The sequence below is a fragment of the Macaca mulatta genome, chromosome 11, assembly GCF_049350105.2.
Source record: "Macaca mulatta isolate MMU2019108-1 chromosome 11, T2T-MMU8v2.0, whole genome shotgun sequence".
NCBI lineage: Eukaryota > Metazoa > Chordata > Mammalia > Primates > Cercopithecidae > Macaca > Macaca mulatta.
In genome coordinates, this window is record NC_133416.1 from 106,347,268 (window position 1) to 106,361,653 (window position 14,386).

The 14,386-nt window shown below is 38.6% G+C and overlaps 1 protein-coding gene across 10 annotated transcripts in view; it reads right to left on the reverse strand.

Moving 5' to 3' along the window:
* ANKS1B (ankyrin repeat and sterile alpha motif domain containing 1B) overlaps window positions 1-14,386 on the reverse strand; it is a 1,294,913-nt gene that overhangs the window by 318,489 nt on the left and 962,038 nt on the right. For all 10 annotated transcript variants that reach the window (XM_028830273.2, XM_028830278.2, XM_028830270.2 and 7 more), the window contains one exon: window positions 4,255-4,407. In XM_028830273.2, the coding sequence (XP_028686106.1) occupies window positions 4,255-4,407 (153 nt within the window). The remainder of the gene's footprint in view (window positions 1-4,254; window positions 4,408-14,386) is intronic.

The window sequence follows — 14,386 nt, forward strand, 5'->3', positions numbered from 1 at the left end:
AATAAAAAATTTTAAGGTAGCAATTTCTGGGTAATTAGAACACAATTTTCCTTTCTGCACAGAGATAGATCATAAATGGCTATAATCGGAGAGTTTCAGTGCTTTCTGAAGTTCATTTGTTGCAGAGCGTTCAAAACTGTCTCTTCAGGCCAAAATCCCTTGTTTATTGTGTGTGTTTTACTATTTCTGATATCAATACTTTAATAATGCCTGTTCTGTAATGACCTGGAGGCACTGCAAGAATGTAAATTACTTTACATGCAAAATAAGAGCTATATTATTTTCAATGGCATTTTAGTGATTAAATGCATTTTATTGTAGTATAATTCTATTTTAGTTTAGGTCAAAGCTCGAAAGTTGAGAGTAGTATAATAAGTGTGGACATGCAAAAGATGCTGAAAGGTAGTAGAAATAATAATGTCAGACCTAGACCATCACCACCTTCCAGAACATATATGAAAGGACTAGAAATTAATGTTAAGTGTGTATTTATTTGGGAGACTGTCCATCCTATATGAGGACATATGTCAGGGTGCTTTTCCCCAAACTTGGGCTGGCTGAGAGAAGTTTCAAGAGAATCCCTGGAACAGCTTGCAATTTGGATGCAGGGGTTGGAGTTGGTAGAGTCCAGAAGCTTTACCTGATATATGCCTGGAAAAGTCTAAAGTTCAGGGCTGATATCTAGCTGTCCTGAAGGGTTGTGGGGAGCCAGCTGTACTGTACATAAGTATAAATGCAATGCTTAAATCCACAGATAATTTATAAAGTTTGCCTACACTTGAATACTCACATCCAGTCATTTAGTTGAAGCCTTCGGCTTTGATTAAAGTGGTTAATATTTGAAGTGTTGACTGATGTAGCCTCCCTGGTGTGGAAATATGAATATTTCTCATTTATTATGTCCCGTGGTGAAAGCATAACCTTTTACTTAAAATAATTGGTTTGAAAATGGAATTAGAATATTCATCCTCCTATTCTTCCCCTGCAATTTGTGAATTTAGTAATTATTCTTCTTGGTTATGAGCATAAGTTACCATTTACCATTATTCAATATGTACACACACACACACACCACACACACACACACACTCTCATAGAATGCAAAAAAATTAGGAAATAAAGTTATTGCAACTTTAGCAATGAGAGTGGGGTAGATAGAAGTGTGACTTTATAATGCTGATCATGAAATAAAAACATCAAAGCAAGTCTAAATCTGATATTCATAGGATGATAGCCCGACTGCATTTAAAGCAAATAAAGTCACATTACTCAAGAATTAATGAAAAATTAGAAAGTTTCCTTTGAAAATCTCTTAGCACATCTCCAAGTGGTTAGCTTTCCTGGGAAAGCTGCAAATTAAATCCACAACATTGAAAGAATAAAACCTGACAGTCCTAAATTAAACAGTCATGTAAATATAGTTTCCAAAGCTATTAGGCAAGAAGCAAATGATTTTCTAATCAATTTACTGTTGGAAAAATAATGCCAGATTATTTTCATGGGGCATGTGAAATCATTTTCATGGGACACATGTGGATATTGCTACCTTAGCAATCTTATTTAGTTCTACCCAAAGGTATTTAAAAAACAACCACTGATGCTGAAGTTATCTGTAATCATATCAGCAGCCTATCTCCTCATCCTCCATTCTCTTCCCCTCCAACAGCCGACCTTTGTATCAAATGCAGGCTACACTTGCTCTTCTCTTTTCACTTAACATAGAACAACAGTTACCGGAGCAATCTGGTTCCCTTAAAACTAGCGACTCATTACAATGATTCAGGATGTGAACTTCCCTAAAAGGCTGTGCTCTAAATCAAGGTGACTGCACAGTCCCTTTTAGGCCAGAAAACAACAAATTATGCATTCTTAGTATAGGATTATTCAGCCCATATATTATATGAGACTACTTCATATTTGGGTATCTCTCTCATTAGCTGGGATAAACAAAAGTCTTGAATTTGAGATCATTCAAAATCTTTGTGAGCCAAAAGGCATGCACACATTTTGCCTTTTTCTTATTTTAAAACCCAGTAACCCAAAACCATCACATGAACTACCCAGTTCTACTGGGCATACAAATTTTGTTTTCTGATTTCCAAGTCTGAAGGTTCAGATCAGCTTTTGTCCATAATTAACATGGACAAAATTAATCTGCTGAGTTAAATGACATGCAAATCCTCACCATCAAGAGTGTGAACTTGCCCATAAAGTTGTCACACGGAAAATTAAATTCAATCAGCTTACTTTAAGGAAAATATACAGAGTTAGTGGTAGACACCGATGGCATGCTCCAGGCCAGAGGATTTTGGCCTCAAGGTCTAAGAGACAGTTGACTATGTTTTCAAATTTTGACACAATGCTTGTGACAGGCACTTCTCCCTGTATTGAAGCCAGGAAACTGTTAAGAGCCAACATGGGTGGAAAAGACCAATTTTCTGTCTCAGCTGAAGGCTGATTGGCCTCATGGGTGGTGTTGGATCAGTCCCTAAGCCCTGGCAGTAAAGCCAGGGGCCATCATCCCCATAGTCACTGCAGCTGTCTACAAGGTCTGGCTGCAGTCACTAAACAAGGATCTCTAGGCCACAGGTACCCCCAGCACTGGGGAAAGTGAGTGCCCAAGCTTACATCTTAAACACTAGTTCAGGGCTTTGGATTTTGAGAGACATAGAGCCTCACATTGTAAGTGATCCTTACTTCAGTGAAAACATATAATCGAGTCCTGTTGAAATCCATTCTTTACAATGGGAGATTATTGCTAATGCTAGCTAGGTGAATGATTCATGTGCTACCTATTATAAATATTAATTCTTCAATGGGTAGCAGTGTGATTCAGAAAACGTTACATAGGGATATTTTTCAAGCTATTCCGCTAACTCATTAACTGGGATGCAACTTAAGTTGGAAGCTTGTTTGGTTGATGTATGGAAGGTACCCCTTTAACAAATATCTATGAGTAACCATGTGATGAGCATCAAGTTCTTGACAGAGAATTGAAATCTCAGCCTGATGAGGCCAAAAAGCAATACAGTTTCAGTTAGTTCCATACAGTTAGTTTCATACAGACTGAATGAAACTAACCAAAGGCTTTATGTTAGACAATGAGTCTCTTCTGAAATAATGATAGCTTTTGTGAGGGCATAAGCAGCAAAAAGTTAAGAGAGAGTTACTTATGGCCATAGAATCACATTAATTTGTCTATTTAATGTGACTTTTAGATTCAAGAACAATTTCAATACGATGTTCTAGAAAAGACATTCTTTTTTCAGAAAGACTTTTAAAAGGAAGGAATAATTAGTTACTAATAATAACCATCATTTAAAATAAGCAGTGGCATGTAATGTGTAGAACCTGGACTTTTGGCGAGAAAGTGACATAAGAGTAGAACGGAGCACTTTTGAACCAGCAGAAACGTATTTATTTTATCTCTTAGTTCATGAATGACGGTTTTATTCAGTCATTTACTATAAAACCAAAACTATTTTTAAAAAATTAAGTGATTTCTCATTGTTACTGTTAAAAAGAAATGTGTGCTATGCCAAATATAATTCAAATGCATGACTATTTTATATTTTCACGTAATTCCTTCATTTATGCTAGAAAACAACAAAAGTAAAAATGCAACGAGAAAAGTATCAAAACTATTTATGCAGATTTAGTTGATCTCTTTGGGCTTGACTATATGGCAACATATGTTGGCCAGTTTTTATATGAAATCTATGCTAAGTGTATGAATAAAACAGAGACAACATAAGATTAGACACTAGCTTCAGAAAATAAAATTTTGATAATACAGCAGCCTGTTTAGTAAGAATAAAAGCAGTCTCTTGGAGCGTGGGATTTGTGTATGTGATTAAGAAATAGACAAGGAAACATAATAGAGATAGAAAACTAAAAAAATGATAATTTAAATCTTTAACAGTGAATATGAGCAAAGATCAGAATAGGAACCTATTTATTATCATATCTATATCCTATAACTGAAAAAATTTCCTAAAAAGGAAAACACAAAAAGGCTTGGAAGATTTTCTTGGATAATGCAAAATACCCTGAGAGTTCTCTCTTTACCTCTTAGTTCCCCCACATTAAAACTTCAAAAGACAGTGACTCTGGAGCTTGAGGGAGATCGATATTTAAACCAGAAGGTGTATCTATAAATCCCCATTGGATATCCAAACAGTTATAAAAAAAGAAAAATAAAATTTAATTTATCAAGGGTTGAATAGTTAAGGTGTCACTAAGAGACCAACTTACATTAATAAGTTCAACCTCCCAGATTTTTTTCAACAGGTCCATCGATGTGTAGCCATTAATTAGAAAGGCTTTGGTGTAGTCGCCCAGTTCAATGGAATCCAGCCACTCAGCTACAGAGGTGGGATGGTAGCCATCATGCCCAATGGGTCTCATCTGTAATGAAGAAAATTACATTAGGATTAAACTGTATACTTTGTGTCCCAACAACAGAATGCAGATTTCCCCTTGAAAATTTATTTGACATGAAGAACAGATCTTTCTGGAGATGGAAATAAGGAAAAAGAAAACACTTTCGGATGTATTTTCACAATTCTAAATCATTAATAATTTTCATGCTGAATTAGTTTTCAAAATATACCCAGAAATTTCCAATTTAGCTGCTAGATTAACTCTATATTTGGAAGAGCTAAACATGTCAAACTTCTGTCATAGACATTATTGGCATTCTGTTGGGTGGAATTAAAAATGATGTCAGTTGAATGGTATTAAATTCGACACGAAGGCACCAGGAAGTGCACTTTCAACATATAGATGATAATTCTCATATGCACAGCATCAAAGCATGTGAAAATACTGCATGACTTAAACATTCAAAGGGAATTCGTGCTTATGCAAGACATGTATTGGAGGTAGTGCAAACATGCTGGAGAAACATACTGCTGCGGTGAACCAGTAAAGGAGAGGAGGCCTTTGGGTATTTTAAGACCATGTGTTCTGCATCGACTCTACAGTATGTTAGACATGAATAGAGAACTTGCTGGCAGACAGGCATCTATTTTTTGTCAGCTATATACAGATTTTTAAAAAATACTTTAGGAGAACAAAGAAATGTGACAGCAACATAATGTTTCTGAGTTTAAATTGGAGTGTGAAAGTAATTTAAGCAAGAGGAACTTCTGGGTTTAAAATTTTGTATGGATTATTCTGGTCCTTTAGCTTTTATTTGAAATTGTAGCTGAATTTGTGGTTCTTGGTTTTCGAAGTGACTCACTTCTAAAACTTGGGCTGCTTTGCATGCTACGACGTGTATCTAATACTTCAGTTATTAAGGGGAGCTGGCACCTCATCAACCTGATGGGGGCCTTCGGTAAAATTCATGATGGAAACAGCAATGCTGGGCAAAACGCAACATAGATTTTCCTCTTCCTTCAATTCAAAGAGATAAATATTAATGGAAATCTATATGATTCTGATTTGCGAGCAGAGAAAAGATTAGTCTGGGCATCAGGGATTCAGATTTTAATCTTAAACAGCGTAAGCTTTCTGTCACTGTGCACGGTTCTCATTTTTGAGATTCTCCCTACTCCCTCATTTTAAAGTTACTTTTTCTTTTTTCCTGTTATTCCGCTCCCCATTCTAGTTTCCATTTCAAAGTTTAAATGTTCTCTGTTTTATTTTATTTTATTTTTTGAGATGGAGTCTTGCTCTGTTGCCCAGGCTGAAGTGCAGTGGTGTGATCTCAGCTCACTGCAACCTCCACTTCCTGGGTTCAAGCAATTCTCATGCCTCAGCCTCCTTAGTAGCTGGAACTACAGGTGAGTGTCACCATGCCTGGCTGATTTTTGTATTTGTCTCTACTAAGAGACAGAATTTCACCGTGTTGGCCAGGCTGGTCTTGAACTCCTGACCTCAAGTGATTCACCTGCCTTGGCTTCCTCCCAAAGTGCTGCGATTATAGGCCTGAGCCACTGCTCCTGGTCTAAATGTTCCCTATTTTAAAGTTAGAGTGCAACTTATTATTTACATTAGAGTCTGAACTTGGTCAGACTTTTGTACTTCACTTTTACATTGACTGACCCATTTCAGCTGCTCATAAAATGTTTGTTCATGTAACACTTAACTCTGTGTTTATTATGTGGTAGCTACAAATGTAAATGACAACTCAGCATTTGCAGAATGAAAGTTAGTGGCATTCACAAATACCCAGATGTTATGTATGTATAAAATTGGAGGCTAGGACCCAAAAGGGAGGCTCATAGGTATTTGGTACCTTCATATTCTATAGAGAATTACAAAAATATTGGGGCTGGGTACATTCTCCAGGCTTTGTTAAAAGGTGGTTGAAATAACTCTGTTAACCTAAATCATCACTCTGGCCCCAGGAATCTCCCTGAGTGCCCCAGTGACATGAAATAAGAAAGAAAGAGAAAAAAGGGAAGAAAGTGAGAAACACTAAGGTTGAAGTTAACTGCTTAGTAGGGAGGTCTTGCCATTAGCCCATCCATAAAGCTGACCACCCCAGGAACAGATACTGGGGACAAGCCTAGGGAGGCTTGATGACTGGATTTGGGTCAAAGTCAGTTGTCTCATACCAGAGAACTGTGCAATGGGGTTCCCACAGGTTACCCCCAAGCACTTACACAACACTCTTTTGATGAAGCAATTAGTGGCCATCTGACACACAGAGGGTGTTGATGGTCAGTGTTAGCCAAAGAATCAGGGAACCCACAATAGGACTGCAGAGAAAATATACGTAAGTATAAAGACGTTTGATTGTCCCTTCAATCCCCCTTTCTTGTCCCAATGCCCTAAAATTTAGAATCGAAAGAGAGAAGTGCCAGTCCTTTGGGGGAAGTCTAAACTTGGGGGAGGGGGAAGGTGGTGAAGAAAATAAAACTGGATGTTTCAAATAAATTGGAACTGAGTCTTCAACATTTTACGTGGTTGGAAAGTTATTGGATATGTCTGAGATGATACTTATAAATAGTAAAGGGAGGGTCAGTTGAGTTTGGTTGAATAATTGGAAAATAAAAAAATAAAACAACAACCATCACATCAGGATTGCACTGAATGCAGGCTGCTCAGTGGTCTGTATACTCCTGTAAGGCAAGTTCTCCCAGACCAATCTTAAAGAGGTGAGAGGAAGGGAAATATTTGGTGGGAGGATGAATGACAAGGGCAGGGTAGAGAGCACAACTGAAGAGACCTTGGAAATGGGTATGCTGAGGTGTGCAGGGCAGTATTCATCCACCCTCTCATTCAATACATATTTAATCAATACCTATTCTGATGAATGTTGTGGAAATAGTAGATAACAAAACAGTCATAGTCTCTCCCTCATGGAGATTATAACTCTTAATTAAAATATGTGAACAGATGACCAATAAATTACGAAGGTTCTGCATACCTGAAGAGAGGAAACCATTAGAGCCAAATGCAGTTACAAAATTAACTTGACACATATTTAATGATATGCAGAATAGTTACTGTGCTGCACAATAATTTCTTCCAAAGCAATGATCCCATCTGTTCCTTTATTTCCGTTCCTACTGCCATTACCCTGTTTAGGTTCTCGTTAGTGCTTACAAAAACTAATGCAATAGACTTCTACATCGTCTCCCACCTTTGGTCCAGCTTGTATCTTGCTACTACATTAGTCTTCCTAAGAGCCAGACCCTTAAGTGTACCCTTGTATAAAAACCTGTAGTGCTTCCTTCTCGAGAAAAGTCCAAATGTCCTATTCCAGCACTCAAGGCCAATTGAGATCAGCCTAATCTCCCACTCCTCTGCTATTGTGTACCCAATAAATGTAACTAGACACGTGTATGTCTCAACAGTACATTAAATAGCTAGGCATTCCCTGAAAATGACCTGGATAGGACACAGTCGTATCTTTGCTAATATAACTTCCCATGCTTGTAATGCTTTTGCTCCTACTTCTGGAGGGATTTCTTCAGGACTGGCTCCTCTTCATGAGCTCTGAGATGCAAATTTCTAACCATTTGTAGGACATCTCACATAAATGTCCTATAGGTGTCACCAACATAAGTCAAAAACAAATTTAACTCCTTCGGTTCAAAAACAGGTTCTCTTCCTCTTTTTTTTTTTTTTTTTTTTTTTCCCATTTCAGTTAATGGGCAGCTATTACTCCACTGCTCAAGCAGAAGCTTGGGAGTTATCTTACTTTCCTCTTTGTTTACTATCATATCTAATTAGGCCAACAGGGTCTGTCAATTTGATTTCTAAGATGACTCTCAATTCACTTCTCTTCTTCGAAAATGGCCTTTGGAATATGACATTCCCAGCAGTGCTACGTATTTGTTGGGTGATCTTTGGCAAGTTACTCTTGGAGCCTGTTTCCTCTTTTTTAGAATAAGCACAATAATATCTACTCCAAGTGTTGTTGTGAAGATTATATGAAATAGGGAGTACAAACTGCCTAGCACATTGATTTGAATATAATAGTTATTCAATAATAACTCTTAGTTCTCTTTTCTCCCCATTGCCCTAAATTGGACCCATGCTTATTTTGAAATTGCATAATATTCTGCCATTGGCTGCTAGTCTTTTCAGCTTTCAATCAAAGGTCTCCTCTCTCATCCCTTCCTACTTCCCCTATTTCCTTCCTTCTTTATCTTGTTTTAGAAGAGGTTTGCATCTGCTAACATCTTTACCCCTCTCCCCTTCAGCTGACACTACTTTTTAGAAACATATCTAATGAGGTCACTCAAGTCGATTGAACTGTTTATTCCAATTCTTCATTCTCTTACTGTATTAGAATTATGCCCCTCTGCCCTGTGCCAAGGGATCGACATTACGTTTCACTGTGGCTGGAGTTACTTCCCAGTCTCATCAATGCTGGCCAATAGAATGCGTGAAGTGTCAATGCGGTGGTTAGAGATGAGGTCTGTGTGCTCCTGTGTTCTACTAATCTTTCAGTGTTCACATGCTCTCTCATAAGAATAGCAAGTGCTGAGGAGTTGCATAACTCCTGGTTCTAGGAGAAAGATGAAGACTTGTGGAGCAAACCTAAATTTAACCCAAAGCTTGGAATCTACCCTAGCTCGATGGGGCTCAGGAAAGTCCAGCTGAAGTTAGCTGAAGCACAGCAGACCTGTGAGTAAGAAAAAAATATTTTTGTCGTTGTTGCTGTGAACTACTGAAATTTTGATTACAGGGAAAAACTGAATAGAGTCACTCCTTCTTTAAAAACCCTTGGTGTTTATCCATTATGCCTGTGGAATATAACTGAGACCTTTTAATTTATGAATCTATTGGCAAATGCATCTTCATGAGACTGAGAAAGATTAGGGATGCTGAGTAAGCAAACATCAGTATCCTTCCCGAGCTACCTCATTGTCATGCAGAAACTCTACATGCTGCATCTTTTTTTTTTTTTTTTTTTTTTTTTAAGACAGAGTCTCACTCTGTCACCCAGGCACCCAGGCTGGAATGCAGTGGTTCTATCTTGGCTCACTGCAGCCTCCGCCTCCTAGGTTCAAGCAATCCTCCCACCTCAGCCTCCCTAGTAGCTGGGACCACAGGTGTGCACCACTACACCTGGTTAATTTTCTTTTGTATTTTTAGTTGAGATTAGGGTTTCACTGTGTTGCCCAGGCTGGTCTCAAACTCCTGAGCTCAAGCAATCTGCCCGCCTCAACCTCCCAAAGTGTTGGGATTACAGGCACAAGCCACTGCCCCTGCCCTATATGCTGCATCTTTATTAACCCTAAACTAAACTAAGTAATTATTTGTTGTATGAGTTTGATTTTGGGGGCATAATCCACTGTATATGTAATATACCTCCACACCTTTGCTCATGCCTTTCCCTCTGCTAGGAATACAGTTTCTACTTTTTCTCCTAATGAAATTCTATCTATCCTTAAAAGGTCCTGTTTAAACATTACCTCCTGTGTGAATCTTTCTCTAGTGTTACCATTATTCTCCCCCAAAATCATATCTTTTGCTAGATTTCTGTAGTATTTTCCATAGAGTTCTATTATAGTATTATTAAAGTCTGCTTTCAATAACAGAGAGGCAAGTATCTGTCTTCTTCATTGGACTGCCTACCCCTTGGTGAAGAAATGAGGTGTTAATCATTTTTGAAGTCCCTAAAGCATCCAGCAGAGCATCTCACACATGGCAGGCATATGCTAAATGTTTGTTAAATTAAGTGACTTAATGAATACCTGAAGACAAAATGACAAATTCATTTCAGTGGCTTGGTATCCATTTGTGGGAGAGATTTCTATTTTGTACTCCACATTACAAAAACTAAGGTTATCTTTTTCTGCCTAACAATAACATTCATAACTATTTAAAACCTCCATATATCAAGAACCAATTCCAGATAGGATATTGTGTTACAGAATGCAATGGACTTTGTTTCCATAGCACAGCAGACTTGACTCTATTAGCCGTGGAGCCATGGACAAGTCACTTTACCTCTCTAAGCTTCAGTGGTGTCAGCTCTAAAATGAAGGTGTTGGACCAAGGATCTCAAAGCTGCTTTATAATTCCTAAATTTTACAATTCCTTGATTTGTAAATTAATTTTAAATTAGTATCCTATTTACCCAGGAAAGAAAAAAATAAGCCCAAAGACAAAACTAAAATTCACATATATGTATATGATAGGACATGTAGACTAAAGGTCAGATGGCATTCACATTTCTTTCATGTATCTTCAGCAGCACCCACAGGGAGCACCGCAACTGCATTCTCAAATTAGCAATGATGAAACTCTTTTTTCAGCGGGAACATCTGGCAAGACAGGGCTAGAAAGTGACAGCTCCACGGGCCTGCCAGGCCAGCAGTGCTGCTGAGCATGAACGGAAGTCAGGCTCACTGTATAATCTGAGAGGCAGAGTGGTGAGCAGGCTGCAGGCTTTCATCACAGAGGCTCGCAACAAGGCAATTTGATTCAATTAGTTGAATTCCAAAGTCTGAAAACACCTAAGCTGAGACAGAAATTCGAGATAGCAGTGAAGCTTTAGTCTTGGGAAAATTGAGATATATTAACATATATTTTACCAAACACCTTCCTTGTTCTTGTTCCACCCAAATGGCCTTCCTCCAGTTCTTTAGAGAATACTTGGCCTCAGAGAGAGTAGTATGCTGTTAACATGATAGGTGGACCAGCAAGCAGGGAAACCACAGGACAGTGCTCTGTGGAGTTCTGGGGTTGCAGGGGGGTCAGCTACGGGGCAGCTGAACAACCCATGCTCTGAGACTGCTTGATCGACTTCAGCCAGAGTAACTCTGATTTTATGTGTTTTATACACGTAAGAGGAAGAAAAGTTTTCTTGGCTTTAAAAAGAAATGTTTGAAAACCACGAATCTAGAAGACTTTTGTAAGATTACGTGACCTCTATGGTTTTATTTTCTCTTAACTTTTTAGCTTTATTTGAAATATTATGGATCTGTTATATATATGTGGAGTTATATATATATACACACACACACAGATACACATCATACACACACACACAGATACACATCGTACACACACACACACATATACACACACACACATACACACTCACACACACACACACTCACACACACACATATACACACACACATACACACTCTCACACACACACACACACACTCACACATATACACACACACATACACACTCACACACACACACACACACACACACACACACACACACACACACACAGAGACAGCCTGTTATTCCGGTATTCTTTCTCTTTGCCTGAAGCCAGCTTTTTCTGTGCAGATAAGGATAATACCTTATGAGATGACAGAGCTACAAGATGGAAGGTACAGCAGGAGGAAACCAATAAAAACAGGTAAAAAAAAATAAAAAGAGAGAGAAAGGTGATATACATTGTAATAGCTTTGGGATTAAATGAGAAAAGCAGTTCTTGATGGGACAACTTATTAAACTAGAATTATGATATTGGCATGATATTTAGAACAAGAGAATAAGGAACCCTGAAAAGCCAATAATGGATTAAACAGATATTTTTATGTCCAAAAGTGTTAGAAAATTGAGACAGAGACTACTTGTTCCCTTAAAATTGTCCTCTCTTCTTCCACACAATGGGGTTAAATTGGGTTCACGCCTACCGGACTAGAGACAAGATACATCAGCTTCTTTTCTGGTTGCAGCTGTGAAAATATGGTTGAGCCTATGGAATGCTAATGAAAGTGTTGCATGTATCTTTCAGGTCACCTCTAGCTAAAAGAAGTTCCTTGACCTAGAATTCCTCTTTTTTCTTCATCTTCCTATAAGCTGGAATATCAGTGCCTGCAGTGCAGCTTTGACTACACAGGCAAAACAATACCCTGGAGTTTGGGAAATGCTTCTCAGACCTCAACATGCTTAGGAATCATGCGGAGAATCTTATTACCAGACGATTCTAATTCCGTTATTTGGAGGGAGGATTGGAGATTCTGTATTTCTAACAAGCTTCCTATGATGCTAATGCTGTCAGTCCATGGACCACACTTTGAGTAGTAGCACTTTGGAGGATGACAGAGCAACAAATAGAAGGTCCTGGGTCCTTGCAGAATTGCATAGAGCAAAGCCACCTTGTAAACCTGCACTGCTCACTTCAGGACTATTATATGGGAGAAATTAATATTCCATTCTTTAAACCACTATATTATGAATGTCTCTATTTCAGTATCATAGCCTTTCCTTGAATACAAACATAACTAAAAATAAGGCAGTTTCATGTAGAACATTTAAGTGAAGGCTGTACTTCCATTTTACATTACATTGTAATATCTCTTGTTTTGTGGGGCCATAAATTTTCACATCTGTTAATCATTAAAGAAGCTTCATATCCTTTAACTGTGTTTGTTGGCATTTCTCTGTCAATCATAGCATCATCACTTTGTAACAACTATGCAAGAGGTAAGGGGGGAAAAATGGAGGGAAACCCCAAGTTTGTAGCTTGGATATCTGGGCAAATGGTGGTGTTACCAGCTAAAAGAGAAAAGAAAATAGACTGGGATGACATGAATAATTTTGAGACATGAGAAATTTAGGATGCTATGCAATGGCACTTTAAATTTGAGAAGTCTGCGGCCTTGGGCATCATCAAAATCAGTGAAACTGTTGGCAAATCCACTTATTAGCGTCTGACCTTGAGTAAATTACTCATACTTCCTAAGCATCAATTTTCTGATGAGTAATGTGAAAGATTAAAGGAATATCTATCGCTGAGGGTTGCCATATGTATTCAATGAAATCACACAATGAGAATTTAGCACAATACTTGGCACACAGAAGCATTCAATAAATCTTTGTTATTTTTATCGTGAGAGCTGGAATCATGCACAGGTAAGACTGCAGAGGTGACTTTGTAGTGAGAGAAGAGTAGTGGCCTGAGAATGAACCAACACTTTCAATGAATAAGGAAAAGATAAGAATAATATTCGGGAGACCAAAGAAGGAATGGTCAAGACAAGAAGAGAAATGGGGGAAATAAGAGTGTCAAGGAGAGTATGGTCAGCAGTGAGGGGATGCTGCAGAGAAGTCTAATAAAATGATGAAGGAGAAGTGTTTGTGGGATCAAAAATAGGTAATCAGAAATAGGTCAACAGACATCTTACTGAGAAGAGCACAGAAGCTGAGCTGCCCTAGGTTGGGCTGTGAGGTAGAGATGAGGAAGTGGTAAGTGTAACCTATATCATTCTTTTGGGGAGTTTGTATGGGAAGAAAAGGGGGAGATGAGATTTTAGAAAGCACAAAGGAAAACATACGGAAAGGAGTAAGAAATGAGGACTCAGAGTTGAGGAGGGTCAGAATCATAAAACAGTAAGTTCTAGGGTGCAGTGGAGATTGCAGGGGAGGGCTTGCCTTTTGCTTTGACACTTTGCCCGCCTTTCTTGAAATTACAGCTCTGACAAGGATAGTTGGAGCTAATTTCAGGGTGAATACTCTGTATTAAAACAGTGAGAGTGTCTGGAAGCTACATGGTTTAGACTAGGTGAGAGCTGGATGCCTGTATGTGAAGTACATGTGACCTTCTAGTGAAAGTCCTCACGTGGGCAAGGGCTGTTGCCCGTATCGCCTCCACTCCTCAGATACAAACACAGCAACCTATCATTTGCATAGACCCACCAGTACCAAAATCCCTGATGTGCCAGGCTCAGCTACTTAAACTTGCCTAGGAAGCTGTCATGGACCGTAGCTTCTCTTTTCCCACCTGGATGTACTTTGTACACTCAGACTTCCTGCCTGATATGGCTTTTGTAATACAGATAGCTGATATCATCAGGTACTTCCCTCTATTCTGGCTCCTTGTTCTAGACTCTTCTGCTCTGTCCTGCTGCTGCCCAAGTCTTGGACAAACAGCAGTCCTGAAAATAAACCAGGACAAACAGTGCTAGCAGAGAGTGTGCTGCCAAGTCCAAATGCAGGTCTATCA